Raw genomic sequence first — 24,497 nt, forward strand, 5'->3', positions numbered from 1 at the left:
TATATATATATATATATATATATATATATATATATATATATATTATATATATATATATATATATATATATATATATATATATATATATATTATATATATATATATATATATTCTTACGTTTGAGCCGGCCTCGTGTGGCCCAAAACACAAAGGAAAAAATATTATATGGAAAGGCAAGGTAACTGGATTTTAACTTACCTTTAAAAGGGAGGGTTTTGATATTATTATTTTTAGAGAAAAAGGTCGCTAGAAAACTCAGCTAATTACTTTACATACATTTATTTACAAGAGGCCGTTTACTGGCCTGGAGAAAGAGTAAATGCAGCTTGTCCGCAAGGGGAACAATATTATCTCTCACAAGGGGATAGCTGGCTAAAATGAGATTCACGTAAAAGCTGGTTTTCAAAATTATTCATATTATCTTGTGGTAATGCAGCACTTGCGGGCGCAAAGACTTGGACACATGACTCAGCAAATTTGGAAAAAATCCCAGATTAGACACAAAATTAAAATGATTTCTTGCACAAGTTACAGTTATTCAGTTTTCTCTAACACACTGGGGGAAAAGGACTAGTGTTTAACTGAAATATTCAATGACTTCATTTGTCTAGGACGATCACAAAAGGGAGACATGCGGCCACGAGGCAGTGAAAGGAACAAAGGAATGTTCATTTGAGAATTAGGAGTTTGAATTTTGAAAATGGGGAGTAGTTACGACTAGGAGGTAAAGAACTGGCAATATGACTGATTCACAAGACGTACCTGGATGCCATAGTAAGTGGGCCTTTGTAGAATGCGGCGTCGGCTTTCTCTCAGACCTGGGCGCGCCAGTAACGCCGTGGGAGGCCTAATGGGAAGGCTGTGACATCCGTCTGAGGTCACGGCTTGGAGCAGACTGAGACCGACTGCATGGGTTAAGCATGGGTGTTGGGGGTCAGCTTATCCCCCTTTCTAGCGGCATTCCTGGAAACAGAGCATATCGCCAGCGAGAAGTTCACAGGATAAAAGATCTTAGGAGTAGACTTACGAAGTATCTAGCTACCTAGACCCTCCCTTTTTTCCTATATAATCCGTTTTGGAACCTCTTACGATTTCCAAAACATATGAAAACTGAAGGAAAAATTCCCATAAGGAATAATGTAAATAGTATTTAATGCATTCCAGACCCCCACAAATATTTTGAACAACCTTAGATTACTTTTTTTTTTTACTCATTCCATCCAGATTTTGCCATTTTCCTACAGGCCTTTGTCTATATTTATGTGAATAGTTTTAGGATTACTTATGTAAGAGTACAAATAGCTTTAAGCTTTTTGTATTCTTATCCCTTCTTTTTTTTTATTTTTATTTACTAATCATTGGTTAGATACATGTACATACTATGTTGTCCATTCTCTACATTAAAAATATTGTTTATTGTTTTGTTGATGTTATATTTCTGCTAACACAAATCTAATGATGAGAAAAGTATACACTGTCAGTATTTTGCTTAAGTGTATTGATGTTAGCCTATTCTTTAGTTAGCAGCAGTTAAAAAGTCATCTGTGAACCTGATCAGGAATGCATTTTTACAGGTTGATGATCAAGAATTACAGGATGAGCCATTGCAGATACGTTTGATGGATCATGATACTTACTCTGCCAACGATGCTATTGGCAAAGTTTACGTCGATCTAAATCCTTTGTTGTTACCCCCACCTGGTCCTCCCCATGGCCAGCGCCCACATGATCCCTCTCAGCCAGGTATTCTCAGTTACCTTTCATATCTTATCTTCATGTTTTTTATATGTAACTTACCAAGTAATTACATCGCTATTGTTCCTGGCTTTCACGGCAGCTTAAGTTTAAATTTGCGGTAGCACTCAATTGTTTGGAGTAGGTAACTGGCCCCGCCTGCTTGCGGGGAAGCATAGGTACACACCAGCCAAAGTGCCCAATTCTTTCTTGCCGTACATTGAGTGTACATCATTGGTTTTGGTTCACAGGTTAGATTCTTGCTATCTTTGGTGAAGTACTCTTTGTTGTTTGGTTGCGCTATTTTCTTAGCCTAGCTAGATTTTTTATTTCCCAATCTTAACTTTTTGTGTTGGACTCTAATGGTAATAGTATTAGGTATTGCAGCAAAGGCTACATGATCTGTGTGACTTCTTCTAAGTATGACAATCACACTGTGCAGTTTTTGTAGAGGACAAACATGTTCTTCTGACCTTAGTTGCAAAGAATGTAGGGACTTGGATCAGGTGAAGTTGAAGACTTTACTTTCTTATTTAGCAAGACTGAAAATAGAGAGAGAGAAATGTGACCGCCAAGGCCGAGGTTAGGTTATTGCATTCTCCTGATGTACCTGCCCCTTCGACTCCTGTGACTGCCTTTTTTCCTATCTAAAGTCATCCTACTTTACCTTCAACTCCCTTACTTCTAACCCCAATGCCATAGCCAGTTTAGAAGCCACAGTAGATAAGAAGTTTGGCTTCTTAGCCGATACAGTGACTCAGCTTGGTTTAACTGTTAAGATAATTATGAATCTATTAAATGTTAGTGATATTGGTGTAAGTGGTGTTAGTGCAAGTGCTGTGTCAGTGGAGGAGGTGACTGCTCATCCCACCGAAGCTCCTAGACCTATGTCCCTGGCATACTCCCCTTCCCCAGGCAGAAGGCAAACTGAACATCCAAGGGAGGTTGGTGGGGTTTGCCCACGAGTAGTTGCATCCTCAGCTGAGCCCATGCAGTCCCAGAACTCGGTGGACAGCTGCTGGAAAGACGTCCAAGTGAAAGTGCATGCTGTATCGTCCAGTGACCCTGATTCCGATTTATTTGGAAGATGAAGTAGATGTTTATCTGTGTTTTCAAGGCCATTGAAAAGGCTTGCAGCCCCTGAGCACGCTCCCCTGATTGCTCGTAAGCGTGTCAGAGATCTGGACCGCAGCCTGCAACTGTCCTTTAGCTTTTGGGAGCAGCATGACATTCTGATGTCACCCAATTATTTAGTTCCAAAGCGCATTTTTTTTTGTAAAGGGCTCAAAGCACCCAGTAATGGTTGAACAATCAGTGAGTGATCATGCAGTGATAGCCGAGGGTTCAAGTAACAATGATAGCGCAGTGTTTTTGTATAAGCAATCTGTGGGCATCAGGCAGTCAAATGGTGCCATGTGTCCAGCTGGGTCCAACAGTGGAACGATTGTTGTTTGTGCGTTTACGAAGTGTGGATGACGAACGCGAGGCGTGTGGAGCTGGGGGTTCAGTGTCGATTGAGCAACCAGTCAGTACTGTATGTATGTTACAGTACGAGGTGAGTATTCCGCACATATGTTGTCACCAAAGCATTCTCTTCCTGATCATGAGGTTAGTACAGGCAGTCCCAGGTTATCAACAGGGGTTCCATTCGCGGTGGGATGCTGATAAGCAAAAGCCACCGTTAACTGAAAGCCGTTGATAGACCTGTTTGCGAAGGCGAGGAATTACTGTTTCCCATTGTATTGCTCCTCAGTCCCAGACTCTCTGGCATGGGCAACGGACTCAGTTCTATAGGGCTGGTCCAACCTGCACGTTTGTGCCTTCCCTCCCTTCATTATGGTGAGGGAAGTAATCAACACGTTTCAGTCCAGCAACAATTTCTCTATGACACTGATAGCCCTGTTTTGGCTGCTGAGAGAGAGATTCTTGGACCTCCTCCAGTTGTTGGTGGACTTTCCAAGAATTCTACCTCAGCGTCAAAATCTTTACAGACAACCCCATTTCCACCGCTTTCATCAGGGTTTGTCCACTATTGCTCTGACAGGCCTCCAAGTGCCAAAATGCTTGTCATACTGAAAGGATTTTTAATAGCAGCTGCAAAAGCTATTGCCAAGTCCAGGTTGCAATCCTCCTCAAATTTTTAGCAAGCAAAGTGGTCAGTGTTCTGCAGCTGTTGTTGAAGGCACATATTTCAGCTTCTGAAACCACTCTAGAACAATTAGCTGATTTGTGCTTTTTATTAAAGTCTTGTTGGGGTTTAGTGGCTTCAACCATTAAAGGTTAGATAGCCATTCTCTTTTCAGTTTTTAGACAGAGGCTTGGACCTTTCTAAGAGTCAGGATATTAGTGATTTGATTAGATCTATGGTACTATGAAGCAAGATAGTCTCTCTGTGTCCTGGAATTTATATTTCATTCTAAGATGGCTTTCAGGTCCTCAATTTGAACCACTTTAAGCCTCTTCTCTGAGGAATTTAACGAGGAAACCCCTCTCCTTGGTTGTTTTGGCTACAGCCAAAAGAATGAGTGAATTGCAGGCTTTAGACAAACAAGTCTGCTTTTCAGAAGACGTAATCTGTAGGTTCACGCTTGAGTTCTTAGCAAAAAATGGATCACCTTCAAATCCCTGGCCTTGATTAAGAACCTCACTAGTATCCTTGGACCGATTGATCAGGAGAGAGTTCTGTGTCCTGTTAGAGATCTTAAACGTTACCTGGAGAGAACCAAGAGACTCAGGGTCCCAGTCGTAATCTCTGGTGTTCAGTAAAGGATCCCTCTTATGTGATGTACAAAAACAACTTACCCTTCTTCTTAAGGGATGTGATCTCTGAAGCTCATAGGAATATTCAAGAGGAGGCATTTCTTTGGATTTTAAACTCAATTTGTCACTGTGCAATACAGTAGGGCCAAGATGACGTCCTCGTCGAGGCCAAGAGGAAAGACCCAGCCTTCTACTTCTGCTGTAAGGAGTGACCGTCAGCCCCCCTCCCAGTCCTCTTTCTCTCGAGGAGGATCCGGGAAGAAGAAGTCGAAGAAGGGGAAACGCTAGGGACGGTGTTCCCCCTCACCTGCTGCAGGAAGTGGAGGGGTGCCTGGGCGAGCCATTGGGCAACTTGGCAGCGCTACGGAGCCGAGACCTGGATAGTGGATGTCCTTCGGGAGGGATATCTACTGCCCTTCGAGTCGCGGCCACCCCTCACCTCCAACCCGGTCCATCTGCAGATGTACGTCCCCGGTTCTGCCAGGGACGTAGTGCTTCGGCAAGAGGTAGATGCCATGCTGAGCAAACGATCTGTGGAGATCGTACGGGATCAGTCGCCGGGCTTCTACAGCCGACTTTTCCTGGTGAAGTCATAGGGGACTGGCGCCCGGTGATAGATCTCTCTCCCCTGAACCGGTTCGCCTGCCAAACTCTATTCACGATGGAAACAGCACGCTCCGTGCTCGATTCCATCAGGGAGAACGACTCCATGCTTTCTGTGGACCTGAAGGATGCGTATTTCCAGATACCCATCCACCAGTCTTCTAGGAAGTACCTCCTTCATCCTCGACGTGACGGTGTACCAATTCAGGGCTCTTTGCTTCGGTCTCTCAACCTCCCCACAGGAGTTCACGCAAGTGTTCACGCTGGTGTCTGCTTGGCCCCATTCGGTAGGGATATGTCTTCTGAGGTATCTCGACGATTGGCTGGTCCTGGCGAGCTCCCTCTCGCAGTTGCTACAGGACAGGGATTGACTCTTCAAATTCTGTCTCGATCTCGGGATCGTGTTGAATTTTGAGAAGTCAGATCTCGAGCCCAAGCAGAGGATGAAGTACCTGGGCATGCTGATCGACATGGTAGCAGGGCGAGTCTTCCCCGCAGACTCGCAGATCAGCAGGTTCAGGGAGGCAGCCAGACGGTTCCTGTCTCAACAGGAACAGCCAGCTCAGCAGAGGCAGGTCATGATCGGTCACCTGACGTCTCTCGAGAAGTTAGTCCCTCGCGGGCGTCTTCACCTGTGGTCTCTTCAGTGGAGGCTAAAGAAGTGTTGGTCACAGGCAAGAGGCCTGCTGTACTCCCCCTTGCCTCTCACGGAAGAGGTGAGGCAGGACCTAGCCTGGTGGCTGGACAACAGGAACCTCGTAAGAGGAATGCCTCTCCGCACTCTCTCTCTCTCTCTCTCTCTCTCTCTCTCTCTCTCTCTCTCTCTCTCTCTCTCTCTCTCTCTCTCTCACCCGAGATGCTGCGGTTCTCAGACGCGTCGACCGAGGGATGGGGCGCACACCTGGAGGAGTTGCTGGCTGCAGGTGTGGGGGATCATCACGACAAGCCCCTTCACATCAATGTCCTGGGGCTCAAGGCAGCGTTCCTCGCTCTCCAAGAGCTCCGAGAACGGGTGATGGGACATTCAGTGGTGTTGATGAGCGACAACACCACGGTAGTGGCATACGTCAACAAACGGGGGCCTAGTGTCCCTACCGTTGCACCAGTTGATGATGCAGGTGCATGAGTGGGCCGTAGCTCACTCGGTAGAGCTGTCAGCCAGATACATTCCAGGCAAGGGGAACGTAGTGGCAGACAAGCTCAGCCGTTGGAATCAGGTGATAGGAACCGAATGGTCCCTTCACCCAGACGTGGCGGAAAGGCTCTTCGACCTGTGGGGGCGTCCAGTTGTGGATCTGTTCGCCACCCGGCACAATAGGAAACTCAAGGTTTTCTACTCAGTTGTGCCTGACCCATGGGCAGCTGACAGAGGACGCTCTTCAACATCCGTGGGACAACCTCTTCGTCTATGCCTTTTCCCCGTTGTGTGATTCGCAAGGTGATCAGCAGGGTGCTGGTCACCGCGAATCTCCGGATGATTCTGGTGGCACCCAAATGGCCTCAGGCCGTTTGGTATCCGGACCTGCTGGCTCTTCTCGCCGAGGCACTGAGAGAGATTCCCCCCTGGCACAACCTCCTGTGCCAACCACACGTGGAACGGTACCACAGAGCGGTTCTTTCTCTGTCTCTTCACGGCTGGCAGTTATCCACCATCTCTTGCGAGCGAGAGCTTTTCTCGCCGAGCAGCAACAGAGATGGCTGGGTACCTCAGGCAGTCCTCTGCAGCGGTGTACCGGGGGAATTGGTCCGTCTTCTGTGGTTGGTGTCTTGGATGGGGTCTCTCTCCTCTCAGAGCCACTCTTCAGCAGGTAGCGGATTTCCAAGTCTTCCTTCGCCGAGAGAAACTCCTCTCCGTCTCTGCAGTTAAAGGCTACCGAGCCGCCCTGGCCCTAGTCCTTTAGCTGCAGGGAATGGACATTTCCACCTCCATGGAGATCTCCCTCCTGATGAAGAGCTTCGAGAGGTCTTGCCCACCCAGGGAACTCAGGCCCCTGGGGTGGGACGTGACTCTTGTCCTTAAGAGTTTGACTCGAAGATCCTTCGAGCCACTCCGAGAGTCGTCAGACAGGGCTCTGACCCTCAAGACCGTCTCTCTGCTGGCCCTGGCATCGGCAAAGAGAGTAGGGGAACTGCATGGTCTTTCTTTCGATGTAAAGCACACGAGGGGATGGGGATCGGTGATGCTTGATTTCGTCCCGGACTTCGTAGTGAAGACTCAGAACCCTTCGGTCCCTGATGACCGGTTCGAGTCATTCACGATCCCCTCCCTGAAGGACTTCACCAACAATGATGCGGATGAGATGCTGCTTTGTCCTGTGAGGGCGCTACGTCGCTATCTGTTGAGAACTTGCCACCTCATGCCTGACTGTTGACACCTCTTTGCTAGCACCGGGGTTACCAAGAAGGAAATGTCCAAGAACACTTTCTTTCTGGCTTCGTGAGGTGATCAGGAAGGCGTACGCTTCGGATAGGAGTGACGACACCGGTACCCTTCGTCTGAGAGTCCACGAAGTCAGAGGTATTGGTCCAACCCTTGCGTTCCGCAAGAACTTCTCTGTGGCACAGGTGCTGAAGGCAGGGGTTTGGGCCAACCAGACCACCTTCACATCTTTCTACCTTCGGGATATCGTCCACAAGTCCTTGGACACTTTTTCCTTAGGACCCGTGGTGGCTGCTCAACAAGTTTTGTAGCTTACCCAGCTCCCTCACCGGACAAGACAGCATCACATCCTTGTGAGACGCGTGAATGGACGAGTGAATGAAAGTGTGACTGGCTTCTCTTCCTCCTCTTTTCTCTCCTCTACCTGTGGGCAGAGGGTTGCAGTCGTCACTATGCTGGACAGGAGGCTGATGCAGGTAAGCTATGCGACTGAGCTCCATCCTATCCCTTTTATTAGGGATAGGAGCAGTTATCCACCACTCCCCTAACAAGGGGGTGAGTGGACGCCAACAAGAGACAAACCCAAGACCTTATATTTGGCTCTTGCGTAGGAACTAGTTCTTGCTTGCTATTCATAAGAGACACGCTTGCCTCCCTCTTATGAATTTGGTCTTGCGGTGCACACCCCGATCAGTTGGGCAGAGACTAGGATCCCTCCCTCTGCTCTTACAACCAGGGAGGGAACCAAGGTCGGATGAACTCGAGTCTGTTCTTAAGACTCGGATTCCACCCACCAATAAGTGAGTCTTCCATATGTTACAAGGACCAAGGGTTTGTATTACGTGTCATAACAAATCACAATTTGTTGTAAATTGTATTTTTCCTAACTATACAAACCTGAGGTCGTTTACACATAGTCCCACCTCATGCCACCCCTCACTCTGTTCCTGGGCCTAAAGCAAAGTGATATTTACCTCCCAGTCGGGCAGGACTCCTGACTATTGGACAAGCAGTTAACCACCGAACCACCTTGTTCGAAAGCTTACGACTGGTTCCAGCTGGGCTGAAGTGCATTCCATATTTTAAAGGACCTCAGGTTTGTATAGTTAGGAAAAATACAATTTACGACAAATTGTGATGTTATGTATACTATTCCAAACATTATTACAGTGGACCCCCCGTATTCGCGTTCTCCAGATTCGCGGACTCACACATTCGCGGATTTCTCTCGGGAACGTTTCCCTGCATTATTCGCGGAAAATTCGCGCATTCGCGGTATTTTTCTATGATAAATATCCACAAATTCCTGGTTTTTTTGATGAATTTCATCATAAAATGCACTTTTTGTGATAAAACTATTAAAAAAACCTTGTAGGAAAATTTTTAGTGGGTTTTTCTTGAGTTTTAACTAACAAAATAGGCTGTTTTTAGCATTTTTATATGGGTTCCAAATCTTCGCGGATTTTAACTATTCACGGGGGGGTCTGGTACGCATCCCCCGCGAATACGGGGGGACCACTGTACTACTATGACTAGTACTATTACAATTTCGAAAGATAATCTTGCTGTGAACGCTACCATAATTTGATTTTCATATATATGTTCATACATTTTGTCAGCTAGCTGGCTTCGCATAGATAAAAGTTGATTTCACTGATATGAAATTCCATGAATAGCCTTTTTTTTATGAAGATATTATGGTAATATACAAGGTAAAAAATGGTTTTACGTATTTCATTTACGCTTCATTGCAGAGAGAGAGAGAGAGAGAGAGAGAGAGAATTTCGTTTACGCTTCATCGCCGAGAGAGAGAGAGAGAGAGAGAGAGAGAGAGAGAGAGAGAGAGAGAGATCCATTACATGAAGAATGCGTAAAATTGTATTTTATTTTTACCTTTGGAAGCCATCATTGAATATTGGCAGTGACAACTTAACCCTTAAACGCAGATTGGACATTATACGTCGACTAAAATTGTTTGTCGTGTGCTTATTTGATGTACGATACGTCTACTAAAAAATGATTTTTTAAATATTCGCGGAAAAATAGTTATAGGCCTACTTGGCGAAAAATTTAAAATCGCACGCCTTGAGGGAGGCTGGGAGTTCACGGATCAAGCTGTTGTTTTGTTTACAAGCGTTACCCAGCCGTGCATGCGCGAATTGGGTTCTTTTTGCACCAGCAAGCATCAGCGACGTGTCGTCCGAGAGCGATCTCTTGCCACATTCGTGTTTTGCCGAACTTTTGCAAGCGTTTAAGTATTTGTGGTGGTACAAGACGTACGTAGAGATGTCCCAACATCGTCTGGAGCGCGAAAGGCGCGTTTTGCCTGTCGTTAGGGATCGTGTGAGGCGTGTTTTGGACTTGGATGCTGGAGAGGGACAGAGCAACCAAGATGACCCAGCTTCCCAACGCTGTGTTGCGCGGCCTCGTGTGGCCGAAAGTGTCCAAGGACTACATTGTGTGCCTTTTACGACCCCTAGGAAGCATCGGGGTGTCCTGAGGGGCATTCGTAGACATTTGGGAGGCCTCCAACAAAAGGACATTGACGAATACTTGTTGGAGCTCGATTGAGAGCAGGTCACAAGTCCTCATTTTGATGGCAGTTTGTCATCTAGTGACAAGTACATCTCTCCCGATGTAAGTGATGATGAATATTTGCCCCTAATGTCCAGCAATTCCTGTGTCAGGAACAGCTGAATGAACCCAAGAGCAGTGGGAGGAACAAGTACTGTGAGTCCAGGTGCTGCTGTGAGTGGGTGCATGTTAGGTGGAGTGGGGTCCTCCGACCACCCCTCATCATTTTCTGACATACGGCCTTCACCTAGGCTGGCGCAACGTTGCGACCTTCTACGGGCACATACGCGCACACCACACGTGCTCTGGCACTGTTTTGCACTCGCACCCCCTCCACTGGCCAATCTCCCTCGCTTTCACCCTCGCTCTGTTTCGTCCCCAACAACAAAACTCGACAACTCCTCCTCAGACTCCCCCTCATATGCACTAAAACCACATGAGGGGGAGTCTGAGGAGAAGGAGGAGGAGTTGTCGAGTTCTGTTGTTGGGGACGAAACAGAGAGCGAGGGTGAAAGCGAGGGAGATGGGCCAGTGGAGGGGGTGCGAGTGCGAAACCGTGCCAGAGAACGTGTGGTGTGCGCGCATGTGCCTGTAGAAGGTCGCAATGTTGCGCCAGCCTAGGTGAAGGCCGTATGTCAGAAAGTGATGAGGGGTGGTCGGAGGACCCCACTCCACCTAACATGCACCCATTCACGGCAGCACCTGGACTCACAGTACTTGTTCCTCCCACTGCTCTTGGGTTCATTCAGCTGTTCCTGACGTGGGAATTGCTGGAATACCTGGTAGCAGAGTTTTTGGGGCTCAACATTTTTTTTGGAATGATGCCTGCTGCAATCCTTTAGGCTCTGTTAAATCCCAGGTTTTAATATTTTTGGGAGCATGAAGGTACATATATTTTATAGGAATGTACCTTTGTATCTGTTTCATTCTGGCTGTATTGAAGCAGTTTTCTCTGCAAGGATGTGCTTCGTTGCACACTTATGAGAGCCTTGCTCCTTGAATGGAATCCAATTTCTGGTGGCAGTAAGATCCAGAAAGGATTCCAGATCAGGTAAGAATGTTGTCTCATGCAAGAAACCTTGAGCTCTGTTGGCTCAGTGGATTTTTTCCAGCTGCACTACCTACCATCCTCTTCTCAATGTTGGAATCGGCTAACTTTAACAGTGGGTAATTTATTATTTGGATACTTACCTACTGTTAAAGTAGACCCCACCCAGCCTCCCCAACTTAGTGGGCTGTCAAGGAGAATTCTGATGAGCTAAAATATTCAAAACACAACTGTTGGAGAACAGGTGTACCAGACAGTCATCCAGGCAGCCATTTATCTCTTGTTTGAATACTGACTCGCCTATTGGCACGGAGATATAAGCTAACTTTAACAGTAGATAAGCATCCAAATACTAAATTTTTTTATGAAAATTTATATTTTGTGTTTGTTGGATCTTTAAATTCCAATTGTGAATGGCTTGAAAATAATTAGTAATACAGTTAAGTTCATTATAAAGTAGTGTTTACTGTTTTCCTGTCGCTCTGTTAGAAATACTATGAGATGATTAAGAACTTTATTATTTATCTACAGGCACAGCTGTCATGTCTGGATGGCTTCCAGTTTATGACACTATGCATGGGATTCGAGGTGAGGTGAACATTGTGGTCAAGGTTGACCTATTTTCAGACTTCAATAAATTCCGTCAGTCATCATGTGGAGTGCAGTTTTTTTTTAGTAAGTTCATAGCTAATATGGTTTTGGATAAAGATTTTTGATTGATTGAATTATTATATCTTGTTAAAGTTACAGTATCTTTAAGATATTAAGATAGTAATGTTCCCACAAAAACATATTTTTGGGTAGTTCAGTGAAATGTAAAAATCTAAGCTCACTACTGTAGTTTTTATGTATTGTTTTAATATATTGTATATGTTGCAGCTCCTGAGATACCTGCTGGATATAGGTGTCAGAATATTGTTGGATTTGTTGAAGAATTGGTTGTGAATGATGACCCTGAATATCAATGGATTGACAAGATTCGAACACCTCGTGCCAGTAATGAAGCTAGACAAACTTTGTTCTTTAAGCTCTCTGGTGAATTACAACGACGCATTGGTTTAAAAGTTTTGGAACTTGGAGGAAATGCTGTTATAGGGTAAGTCAGGATTTTGTATAAAAAATGGACTTTCATATTTGATTAGCGAATTGGGTTGGCTTTCATGTCATAGTGTGATTTAGAGTGCTGCATTTGGTGAACTGTCCCCCCCAGATGTGGGACCACCTTGATGTGGGGGGGGGGCTCTTGAACTGAGGAATTTGTTTCCTGGTTTTTAGTCAGAGTCGCAAAAATTGTTATATATTTCTTTGGACTAATTTTATGGAATTTTCCACTTTTTGTAAAATTTATTGGACTTGACAAGTAGGAAGAGATATCATAGCTGGGATTAGGTTTATATCCAAAGCTAAATAGTGGGAACTATGGTAGGACCATCTTTTCCGATAATGTTTGGACCTGAGAGATATCAGGCGGAACTATTCAGCAGGATTGGATCACAGATTCCAGGATGGTCTGGCTCTGGGGATAGGACCCTTGGCACTCTATCCAGTTTGCCTATAATGTGATTAGGGTGGGGATGATTGTATTCTTGTAATACTCTCAGTCCTTTTAAGTGAGTTGGGCTTATACTTGAGCCGCATTAATCATGTTGTGCCATCCCTGAGGGGTAGGGTAGGGACACGGACATTATGGGGTCAGTTCTCACTTGTGCCATTAGTAGAGGGATAAACTTCACGAAAGGCTGATTATATCTTTTAAAGATTTTCAGGTTATTTTTGTTTTTTACTTTAATCTTAATGACAAATAGAAATAAAGATTCAAGTACACCTGGGCCTTTTGATAGTAGTGATTCGACACAATTGACAGCAGCTGGAAACTCCTCTGACAACCATTGCTTAGAAAATTCCAAGAAGCATTCAAGTGTAATTACACTTGAACCCTATGCTCCAGTACAGAGCAAACCTCATAACCCAGCTAAAAGATTTAAATATCATCTTGACACAACCTTGACTCACTTTGAATCCCTTTTTGGGAGTGGAAGTTGGCCAGGTTTCCTGACCTTGAAAACAGAAGAAAATATCTATTAAAATGATAAAATTTCCATTGAATAGACATTCAAGTACTGAAATGTCATTCAGGCAAATAAAAGACTAGATGTGGTTGATAGAAACTATAGCTAAAAATCAGTCAGAAAATTACCTACCTAACTAGTAAAAACATAAATAGTGTGAAGATATAAATGAAAAAACATGACAGTATGAACAGTGTACACGGTACCATAGTACATCCTGATGATAATGAAGAACCAATAGAAAAGAAGAGACCAAATTAGACTTGAAAGTTAGAGGAATGCATGATCCCACTGGAAAACGTACCTTTTCCACATTAATATCAAACAATAAAAAAATGGAAGTACACAAGAGTAACAAAACCCTAATAGATCAATCTCAGATAGTGAGAACTACTTTACAAGAAGAATCTAAAGTAGCAAAGAAACAAGAAATGTATAGAAATGCTAGTATGGATTTTTGTTCAAATCCATATGAAATATTAGAACAAATGGAACCACAAGAAGATAAAACTTGTAACATAGAAATATTAGAAGAAAGTTGTAGTGAACTGGAAGCTAAAGATAAAAAAGAGGTCTTTAGAGAAAATTCTACCCAAAATCAAAAAGCCAACTATTGAAAAAGAAACAAAAAAATTACTTTGTATAATATGTTTACTTATAAATATTTATCTTAATCATAAATATTTACATTTTATTTTACTCAACACTTGAGTACTTTCAGGCCTTATCTGTTGCCACAGATAGGGTCTGAAAGTACTCAAGTGTTGAGTAAAATAAAATGTAAATATTTATAGGTAAACATGTTATACACAATAATTTTATGGGTTTCTTTTTCAATCTTCAGAAGAAAACTGAAAGAAGTTTTTGTTTGGTTAAGCCAACTATTATTAGAATATTTGTAAAAGCAAAGACAACAGACCGGAAGAAAGAACAAACCCAAAAATAATAAGGATCTACCTTTGTCTCCTAAAATAATAATAAAACCAAAGAAGTAAAAGAAATAGAAGAGGAACAAACCATTGACAAAAATGGTTATGTGAAGCGAGGAGAGGTCACTTTTATCTCCAGTATAATTGGTGCAGCAAGAGTAAATAAAAAAAGAACGACACATAAAAACACATGGATATAATTAATTTTATCAAATTGTACAACAAAAACAGAAATATATTAAAAGACAGCTTAACAAGCACTATACAACATTTTATTAAATATACAGAAATAACAAAACTACTAGTTTAGATACTCAGGAAAAGGGCTGTATGTACATTGGGCACCTAATGTCTTAAAAGTAAAAACAAATAAATGTAAATAAAATTTTAGAAAAAATTGAAATTGATAATCCACAAAAAGAGACTAACACTTGAACATACTAATACGATATTTTCAGTAGTACAGTGGACCCCCCATATTGGCGGGGGATGTGTACCAGACCCCCCCCGCGAATAGTTATAACCCGCAAATAGTTAGAACAACCATAAAAAATGCATATAACTGCCCATCTTGAAAGTTCAGATACCAAATGTATACCTTAAATAATATCTTACTTCAAATATACCTAAAATTACTAGCCTATTTATTGTATTGATCTTTGAGGTTATATTATTAATATAATTTCAAAGCCATCTTAAACATTTTACCATTAAAAATATATACCTACAGGCAATAAGAGAGAGAGAGAGAGAGAGAGAGAGAGAGAGAGAGAGAGAGAGAGAGAGAGAGAGAGAGAGAGAGAGAGAGAGAGAGAGAAAATAACTCCTAGACTCGACTCCTCCTCCTCCGCCAATTCGTATATCAAACTGCCATTTACTCCCCGCCCACCTTCCTCCAAGTGGATAAAAAGACTGGGAATCGCTATTTTTTTTATCAATCTTATTAATATTTGAAAATTAATTATAAGGTAAATAATTTATTAATACTACAAACAAATAAACATACATGAGAGAGAGAGAGAGAGAGAGAGAGAGAGAGAGAGAGAGAGAGAGAGAGAGAGAGAGAGAGAGAGAGAGAGAGGGTTATCCTTATTTAAAAGAGTGAAATGGATGGATTATTGTATTTCTTAAAAATACTATAACATACAAATTTTGAAATTAGTTATATTATTATTATTATGCAAAAATATTAATAAACATAAACACATGTACACTCAGCAAGGAAAGTTAAGATACAGTTTTTTTAAATCTTCGGACATATATTGTTTAGTAATGCCACACCTGGCAACTCTTGAAAGGGGGCGGAGCTTCAAAATCATAGCATTTGTTGCTTTCTAGATTTCCATCAACTTTACACCATAAAGATTCTGTTGAGGTCCTATTATCATTTATACTTGAATGTAGAAACAGGCTCTATATTATTCGTTAATGCTGGTTTGGTAACGTCAGTTCAGGGTAGAATATCGATCATCCTATTTTAAAACCTACTGTGAAACCTTATTTATAAGTAAAGTCTGACACTAAACTGACGAAAAAATTCATACGTAATTAAAGATGGATCTTAAACAATGAGAGAAAGGGTTTTAAAATTTGGGCAGTACTTGTGGAAATTGTGAGGAATAATACAATAAAGAATGAAATATTATGACGATAGAGATAGAGCGCGCAAGCATAGGCTTATCGATAGAGATAATTCATTATATTTACTTTGAGAGATTAAGTGATAATATTTTTCAAATGAGAGAGAGAGAGAGAGAGAGAGAGAGAGAGAGAGAGAGAGAGAGAGAGAGAGAGAGAGAGAGCATGCAAGCATAGGCCTATCTACAGAGATACTTAATTCATTATATTTACTTTGAGAGATTGAGTGATAATATTTTTTCAAATGTGTTTTAAAAGTGGAGAGAGAGAGAGAGAGAGAGAGAGAGAGAGAGAGAGAGAGAGAGAGAGAGAGAGGAGCAAAATCTGCTCATGTGAAAGCTTAGGCCTATTTATAACTACTTAATTTCATCATATTTTCTTTGGGAGATTGAGTGGTAATATATATATTTTTAAAGTATGTTTTAGAAGTAGAGAGAGAGCAAGAGAGAGATTGAGAGAGAGAGAGAGAGAGAGAGCGAGAGAGAGAAGAGAAGAGAGAGAGAGAGAGAGAGAGAGAGTTATAGTACTGGTGACAGACTTGTGACTGGGGAAAGGCAGAAGAAAATATAATGAATTAAGTATCTCTATCGATGGGCCTATGCTTGCGCGATATGATATGACTGCCGAGATCGTGCTGCACTATGCTAGATAAAATTTTAAGGATCATAATATTCAAGTTAATTCTCTAAGAAATTCATACCCTAATCTTTATTACATTCGACAGTTGCCGTAGCATTCAAAGATTGTAAAAAGAAGTGGAAAATTTTAGACACGGTGCGGTCATTATTGCTCTCTTGATATATAGTGTTTACTTTTGGAAATCAGGTTTCATCCACAAATCATTCACGAAAAAAGCTGTGTTAGATAAAAATATTTATTACCACAAATAACTCAATATGTATTGCACAGGCAATTAAAGTTTTATATCGTGGGAGATCTTTCAGCCTCGCGGCAAAGAAATGCTGTCTTGTAGGGCTGTAGGCTTCTACGAACTGCTTTTTTTCAACACTGATAACAGGAAATCGACCCACTATGCCACTGAAAATCACAGATTACAGCGCTAAACAAGCGCCATAAAACCAAATAGCCATTAACCTGGGACTGCCTGTATGCACGTAACAAAGTATGTTATGACAAAGTGCCTGTAAACTTTACTGACTTGCAAATATCAAGTATTAAAATATAAATAAAAAATGTTAATTATGTAATTTATAATTTACACAACCAACCTAATAAAAATGACAACACTGACAAACTTAAAGATTTACCTTTTACACTTGTGTAATGCGATCTCGCATATCTTGCGACCCCCAAATTTTCACTCTTAAAAAATTATTTCATCACATATCGCACATATCATGCGAGTTAAAGTTACGAGACCAAATAACAACAGGCTAACCTCTTTTCCTCCTCTTTATCTATTCCATTTTTAGTTAGGCTAACTTCATTTTCCTTCATTTCTTTATTTATCCCATCTTCTAGTTAAGTTTAAAAAAGTAAAAGAAATGCCAAAAGTATTGTAAGTAATGTTATAATTGTTGTGTAAACGCATACAGCTAGAAACAACTGATATGCTATGAACAACCTAATCCGATAACAACAGCATTTTTGCTTGGATTTCAACCATCGTATGATAGTAAAAAATTACCGTAGTTATGTTACAAATGACGTTGAGGAGAATAGGACTGATATAATCTTACATTACTATATCCTTACTTGCTATGGAGAAAAGATCGGCAAGGGCATATACTGCTAAATTTAACCTGTAAGTTTTAGCTGAAGCTGAGGAAAGAATGTTGATCTGCTAACGACTATTATCATGCATCGGCAACGTGGATGAAACTCACAAACTTCGGTATAGTACCATCAAACTCGACCATAAACAAAATTTGAGAGAAACTTGTTTAATCAAAAGTATTGGGCATGAAAGAAAACATTTCACTATTTTCACTCCAGTAAAAGATAAATACGAAAACTCAGTATTTTGATGAGATCAAGTGAAAAATATGGAACAGAATCTGTTGATTTTTGTTTACACAGCAAACATGCCCTCAGCGCTATGTACTAATAAAAAAATAACGATTTCGTTCACAAACAATGCGTATTTATGTGGTATTTCGACTTGATTACACTTTGTATAACATATAATAACCTTGTCCCATATAAATAGAATATCTTGAGATTCACTTGCGCTCACTAGAAGCAAGAAAGTAGTTCTTATTTGAGTTCAATACAGCAAAACAAATTTACCTCGCAATCACCCTCAGCTGATTTCCAAACCAAAACATTAATTGCTATGTTTGTATTTTATAATACAAACAAATAGTGTTATAGGAAAAGATGCATATTCATTATGTGTGTGTTTTATCATACAATGCTAATACAGTAATACCTTGGGTTACGAATTTAATCCGTTCCAGAACCTGCTTCGTAACCTAAAAAATTCGTAACCTAAATGGATTTTCCCATAAGAATGTTATAAAAAGCAAATAATGCGTTCCACCCGACCATGAATGACCATTTCAATTCATATTTTTCCATTTATTTTTGTTCACTAAGGTTGAAAATTCGTGTAGGAATTACATAAAATTATAAAATTGAAGAATTAAATTAAATATAAACACTAGATTTAATATGCATGCACAGTAAAACCTGAACTTTACCTTTGGCGAGTGTGGCTGCTGGCTTGACGGAGACGGGAGGAGGGGAAGGGTCAGGAGGAGAGGGTTAGGGCTTGGGGGGGAAATCTCCCTCCGTGAACACTTCTGGAAGACTTTCTGGTTCTTTCTCTAGAGAGCACCGTTCACTACAATCACTAATTTTGAGCTTACGCGACACTGTGTCGTCTTTCACAATTTTGAAAAAATATTTTTCTATGGAGGCTTGCTTTTGCCTGTTCTTTAAAATTTTATAGAAATGACCCACCCCATTATCGATAAACAAATTTGTTGCATGCCCTGACGCAGCCTTATTCGGGTGATTTTTCTTGATAAAACTTTTCACAATTTCCCAGTGTTTCAAAAAATCCTTGATCTCGCTCGAAGGAAGCGACTGTGCAGCGTCTTCCCACCCCCTCCTCCTCAGATGAGATCTCCTCCGTTACCTGTCTCTGTTGCTCCTTGTGTAGCTCCAACAGCTCGTCGGTCCGTCAGCTGCTGCCCATGCTCAGTCAGGAGGTCCTCGATGTCGTCCGTGTCAACCTCCAGCCCCAAGGACATGCCCAAGGATACAATCTCGTCTTCAACTGCCCCCTTCTCGACGGGTTTGGTCGAACCCCTCAAAATCTCGTTCAGCAACACCCAGTCTTTGGGCCTCAGTTTCTTCCATGCACGAATTTGAGGGTTCTCCTGGTGATTCCCTGCCAGGGTTTGTCAATCAAAATTGAGGCAGTTGTAAACAGAGTAGTGATCCTTCCAAAACAAAAACTCTCTGAGGTTAAGGTTTGGTGCCATTCCGTCATCTCAAAGCAGCGCTGGAACATAGCCTTCGTATACAATTTCTTGAAATTGGCGATAACTTGCTGGTCCATGGGCTGGAGTATTGGAGTGGTGTTGGCGGGCAAGAACTTGACTTTAATGAACTTGAATTCGTCCAGTAAGTCCTCTTCAACGGATGGAGGATGGACAGGAGCATTTTCCATCACAAGTAAGGCTTTGAATGGGAGGTCCTTCTCCCGGAGATACTTCTTCACCTCGGGACCAAAAACCTCGTTCATCCACTCGACGAACAAGATCCTCGTCACCCAAGCCTTGGTATTAGACCGCCACATAACGTGCAACAGCTTCTTCTGCACATTGTTTTTCTTAAAGGCGCGTGGATTTTCCGAGTGATACATGAGGAGAGGCTTAACCTTGCAATCCCCGCTTGCATTGGCACAAAACAGTAGGGTTAGATGGTCTTTCATGGGCTTGTGACCGGGAAGTGCCTTCTCTTCTGCCGTAATGAACGTCCTCCTGGGCATCTTCTTCCAGAATAACCCTGTCTCGTCGCAATTGAAGACTTGTTGTGGGAGGTATTTCTCGGAATCCACGAGCCTTTTAAACTCTTTTGCGTAAGCCTCTGCCGCCTTCGTATCTGAGCTTGCAGCCTCACCATGGCGAACAACACTGTGGATGCCAGTCCTTCTCTTAAAATTCTCGAACCAGCCACGGCTCGCCTTTAAACTGTCTTTTTCACTGTCCGCTGATGTGCCTGGCTCATTTTTACTCAAATCTTCGTAGATCTTACGAGCCTTTTTGCAAATGATGCTCTCACTTACGGAATCTCCTGCCAGCTGCTTCTCGTTTATCCAAACCATGAGCAAATTTTCTACATCGTCGAGAATATAAGGCCGTTGTTTCGTCAATACTGTGACACCTTTTGATGCTTTACTGGCTTTAATTTCTTCCTTTTTCTTCAAAATAGTGCAGATCGTTGATTGCGACCGCTTGAAGAATGCTGCAATGTCTTTCACGCGCTCGCCTTTATCATGCATTTGGATAATTTCCTTCTTCATTTCGACTGTAATCATCTCCTTCTTTCTTATGCTTTCCTTCTTGCTGCTTGCCTTCGTCATCTTGGGAGCCATTGTCTTTAGTATTTGGGTAATAGTAATGTATAAGCACTATCACGGAAACACAACACGTGCGCAAATCACTAAGCAAATTTGAGAGCGTATCACGGACAGATGCGTTCAATCTTACCGCCAGCGAGATAGTGAAAGAGTTATGGTTTAAAAAGGGTCAAGGGATGCGTAGGAGGAAGTCACGTGACCCTCGTTAAGTTTTGGCCGAAAAAAATGTGTTCGCAGATCCCACGCTCATCCGATGTCCGATGTAAACAAAGCAGGCGTTAAGTTTTGGCCGAAAAAAATGCGTTCGCAGATCCCACGCTCATGATGGAAATTCGCGCATTCGTATTCCAAGTGAAATTCGTATTCCAGAATGAGGGCGTCACTTCGTAAGTTGAAAAATTCGTATACTAATCGGTTCGTAACCCAAAGTATTACTGTATGTGATTATTACATACGTACTCTAATTTTATATCTCGGGTATGATGCGCCCCCTTAACCCTTAAACGCCTATTGGACGTATTATACGTCGACTAAAATTGTCTGTCGGGTGCTAAACGGACGTATGGTACGTCGACTACAAAAAGTTTTTTTGAATATTCACGGAAAAATATTTATAGGCCTAGTTTGCGAAAAATATTAAATCGCACATTGAGGGATGCTGGGAGTTCACATATCACACTGTTGCTTTGTTTACAAGCGTTACCCAGCTGCGCATGCACGAATTTCTTTCTTCTCACACTAAAAAGCATGAGTTAAGCATCGCAGAAATTCTTTTGTCACTGTCGTAATTTTTGCAACGTTTTATATTAGCAGTTACATAGAGTTTTATATACAAAAATGTGTGCAATTTCATGTAGAATACAACAAAAAACAACCCATGGTTGTAGCTTTTTATCAGTTTTGAAATATTTTCATATAAAACACGATTAGTGCCAAAATTTCAACCTTTGGTTAACTTTGACTAGACTCAAATAGTCGAAAAACGCAATTGTAAGCTAAAACTTACATTCTAGTAATATTCAATCATTTACCTTCATTTTGCAATAATTTGGAAGTCTCTAGGACAATATTTCGATTAATGGTGAATTTTTAAAAAACACTTTTTCCTTACGTCCGCGCACTGTAACTCGGCCAAAAATCTCAGAAATTCTTTCGTCAGTTTGTCGTAATTTTGCACTATTTAATATTAGCCATTACATAAAGTTTTATACAGTAAGCCCTCGGGTTACGCCGGTCTCGACTTGCGATGTTTCGTGGTAATGAACGCGCCCCCATAAAAATATAAAAAATAATAATGTGCGTCGTTCGTTTACGCTGCCCCTCTCTCCCTCGTGTTGTATCGTTTTTGTAACTTTTTGCTCTTTGTTATGGCTCCCAAGCGCAAGGCGGACTCTTCTGATGGTAGTTGCATCGAAGAAAAGAAAGGCCATCACCATGGAAATTAAAGTGGACATTATAAAGTGATCTGAGAAGGGAGAAACGCCAACAAACATTGGCTGCTCGCTTGGCCTTAGCCGTTCGACCGTTGCTACCATTATCAAAGATGAAGAGCGCATCGTTGAACATGTGAAAGGATCTGCTCCTATGAAAGCGACAGTGATAACCAAGCAGCGTAGTGGTCTAATAATTGAAATGGAAAGGTTATTGGTGCTTTGGTTGGAAGACCAAAATCAACGGCATATCCCAGTCAGCCTTATGGTGATTCAGGAGAAGGCGAAAAGATTGTTTGAAGCGTTGAAAAAAGAAAAGGGGGAGGGAAGTGAAAGTGAAGAGTTTGTGGCTAGTAGGGGTTGGTTTATGCGATTTAAGGCTCGGGCCAATTACCATAACCTTAAAGTGCAAGGTGAAGCTGCTAGTGGGGATGAGAAAGCAGCGAGTGAATTTCCTAAAGCGTTGTCTGAGATAATTAAGGAGGGGGGTTATTCTGCTCAGCAAGTGTTTAACGTGGATGAGACAGGTTTGTTTTGGAAGCGTATGCCTAACCGCACTTACATCGCCAAGGAGGAGAAGTCAGCACCCGGTCATAAAGCCAGCAAGGAGGAGGGGACTAACTTTACTTCTTGGGGGTAATGCTGCTGGCGACTTCAAACTGAAGCCCCTGTTGGTGTATCAGGCTGAAAATCCAAGGGCACTCAAGGGCATTTTGAAGGGTCAACTACCAGTATTTTGGAAGTCCAACAAGAAGGCATGGGTGACACTTGCAGTGTTTGAGGACTGGTTCGTAAACCATTTTGTTCCAAGTGTGGAGCAGTATTGCGCCTCCAAGGGTATCCCCTTCAAGGTGTTGCTAGTGTTGGACAATGCCTCTGGACACCCTGCCCAGCTGGGAGACTTCAACCCTAATGTCAAGGTGGTTTACCTTCCACCTAATACCACGGCCCTTTTACAGCCTATGGACCAAGGAGTGATTGCTTCGTTCAAGGCCTACTACCTACGAAGGACAATTGCCATGGCTTTACAGGCAACTGAAACCAAGAAGGACTTGACTCTGAAGGACTTTTGGAAATCCTACAACATCCTTGATGCTGTAAAGAACATTGCTGATTCCTGGGAGGAGGTTAAGCTAACAAACATGAATGGTGTCTGGAAGAAAATTTGTCCTCAATTTGTGAATGATTTCCATGGGTTTGAGGACACAGTTCAGCAAGTTGTCAAGAACGTTGTTGCCCTGAGTAAGGAAATCAATTTGGAGATGGAGGTTGATGATGTTACAGAGCTGCTGGAGTCTCATGGCGAGGAGTTATCTGCTGAGGACCTGATACAACTGGAGAAGCAGATGATAGAGGAAGAAGAAAAGGCACCCACCCCAGAGCCTAAGGCTTTCACAAGGCAGGACATGGCAAGAGGTTTTGCAGAGTTGCAGCAAGCGTTGGCAACTTTTGAGGCTCAGGATCCCAACTTGGACAGGTTCACTAGGGTGTTTCCAGAGGCATCATGGATTTGATGCAGTGTTACAAGGAGATCTTGGATGAAAAGAGGTTGCTCTCTGTTCAGACTAACCTGGAGCAGTATTTTGAGAAGGTAGAGAGGCCTGCAAGAGATCCTGTACCCTCTACCTCAGCTGCCTCTGCTAATCCAGACTCGCCTGCCCCACAATCTCCAGCACTTCTGAATGTTCTGCTAACCCAGACTCACCTGCCCCAGCATCTCCAGCACCCCCTTCTGTAGTTCTCGCCTCACCTCAAGACTTCACCTGCCCAGCATCTCCAGTATGTTCTGCCTCACCTCAAGACTCACCTGCCCCAGCATCTCCAGCATCTTCTGGAGGTTCTTTTTCTCTTCACTAACCTCCCCCAGTCTCTCCAGCACCGCAGCTTCCTCTCCAGTGTGCAAGCCAACCAAATTAATAAAGGTAAGGAATTGTTCTCTCGTTGTTATTGATACGTATTTACATTAAATCATGTGGTATTTTTTAATGTTCCGACTTATGCTGAAAATTGTGTTACGACGCATCTTAAGAACGGATCAACGTCGTAACTCGAGGACCCCTGTATATAAAAATGTGTGCAGTTTCATGTAGAATGCAACAAAAAATAACTCATAGTTGTAGCTTTTATCAGTTTTGAAATATTTTCATAAAAATCGCGATGTGCCAAAATTTCAACCTTCAGTCAACTTTGACTCGACTCAAATGGTCGAAGTGAATTTTTGAAAAAAACTTTTTCCTTACATCAGCGTGTGGTAACTCGTCCAAAAATCTCAGAAATTCTTTCGTCACTGTCGTAATTTTTGCACCGTTTTATATTAGCCGTTACATAAAGTTTTACATATGAAAATGTGTGCAATTTCATTTAGAATACAAAAAAATAACTCATGGTTGTAGTTTTTATCAGTTTTGAAATATTTTCATATAAATCACGATAAATAAAAAATTCGACATTAGGTCAATTTTGACTCTACCAAAATGGTCAAAAAACGCAATTGTAAGCTAAAACTCTTACAGTCTACTAATATTCAATCATTTACCTTTATTTTGAAACAAATGGGAAGTCTCTAGCACAATATTTTGATTTATGGTGAATTTTTGAAAAAAACTTTTTCCTTACATCTGCGCGCGTTAACTCTGCCGAAAATCTTAGAAATTCTTTTGTCAGATTGTCGTAATGTTTGCACCGTTTTATATTAGCCATTACATAAAGTTTTATATATGAAAATGTGTGCAATTTCATGTAGAATGCAACAAAAACTAACTCATAGTTGTAGCTTTTAT

General features: G+C 42.0%; 1 protein-coding gene across 4 annotated transcripts in view; it reads left to right on the plus strand.

Annotated features, from left to right (window-relative positions):
- Window positions 1-24,497, plus strand: part of LOC135225732 (uncharacterized) — a 391,490-nt gene that overhangs the window by 50,171 nt on the left and 316,822 nt on the right. For all 4 annotated transcript variants that reach the window (XM_064265117.1, XM_064265118.1, XM_064265116.1 and 1 more), the window contains exons 3-5: window positions 1,575-1,743; window positions 11,631-11,774; window positions 11,979-12,195. In XM_064265117.1, the coding sequence (XP_064121187.1) occupies window positions 1,575-1,743; window positions 11,631-11,774; window positions 11,979-12,195 (530 nt within the window). The remainder of the gene's footprint in view (window positions 1-1,574; window positions 1,744-11,630; window positions 11,775-11,978; window positions 12,196-24,497) is intronic.

Source organism: Macrobrachium nipponense, chromosome 13 (assembly GCF_015104395.2).
Source record: "Macrobrachium nipponense isolate FS-2020 chromosome 13, ASM1510439v2, whole genome shotgun sequence".
NCBI lineage: Eukaryota > Metazoa > Arthropoda > Malacostraca > Decapoda > Palaemonidae > Macrobrachium > Macrobrachium nipponense.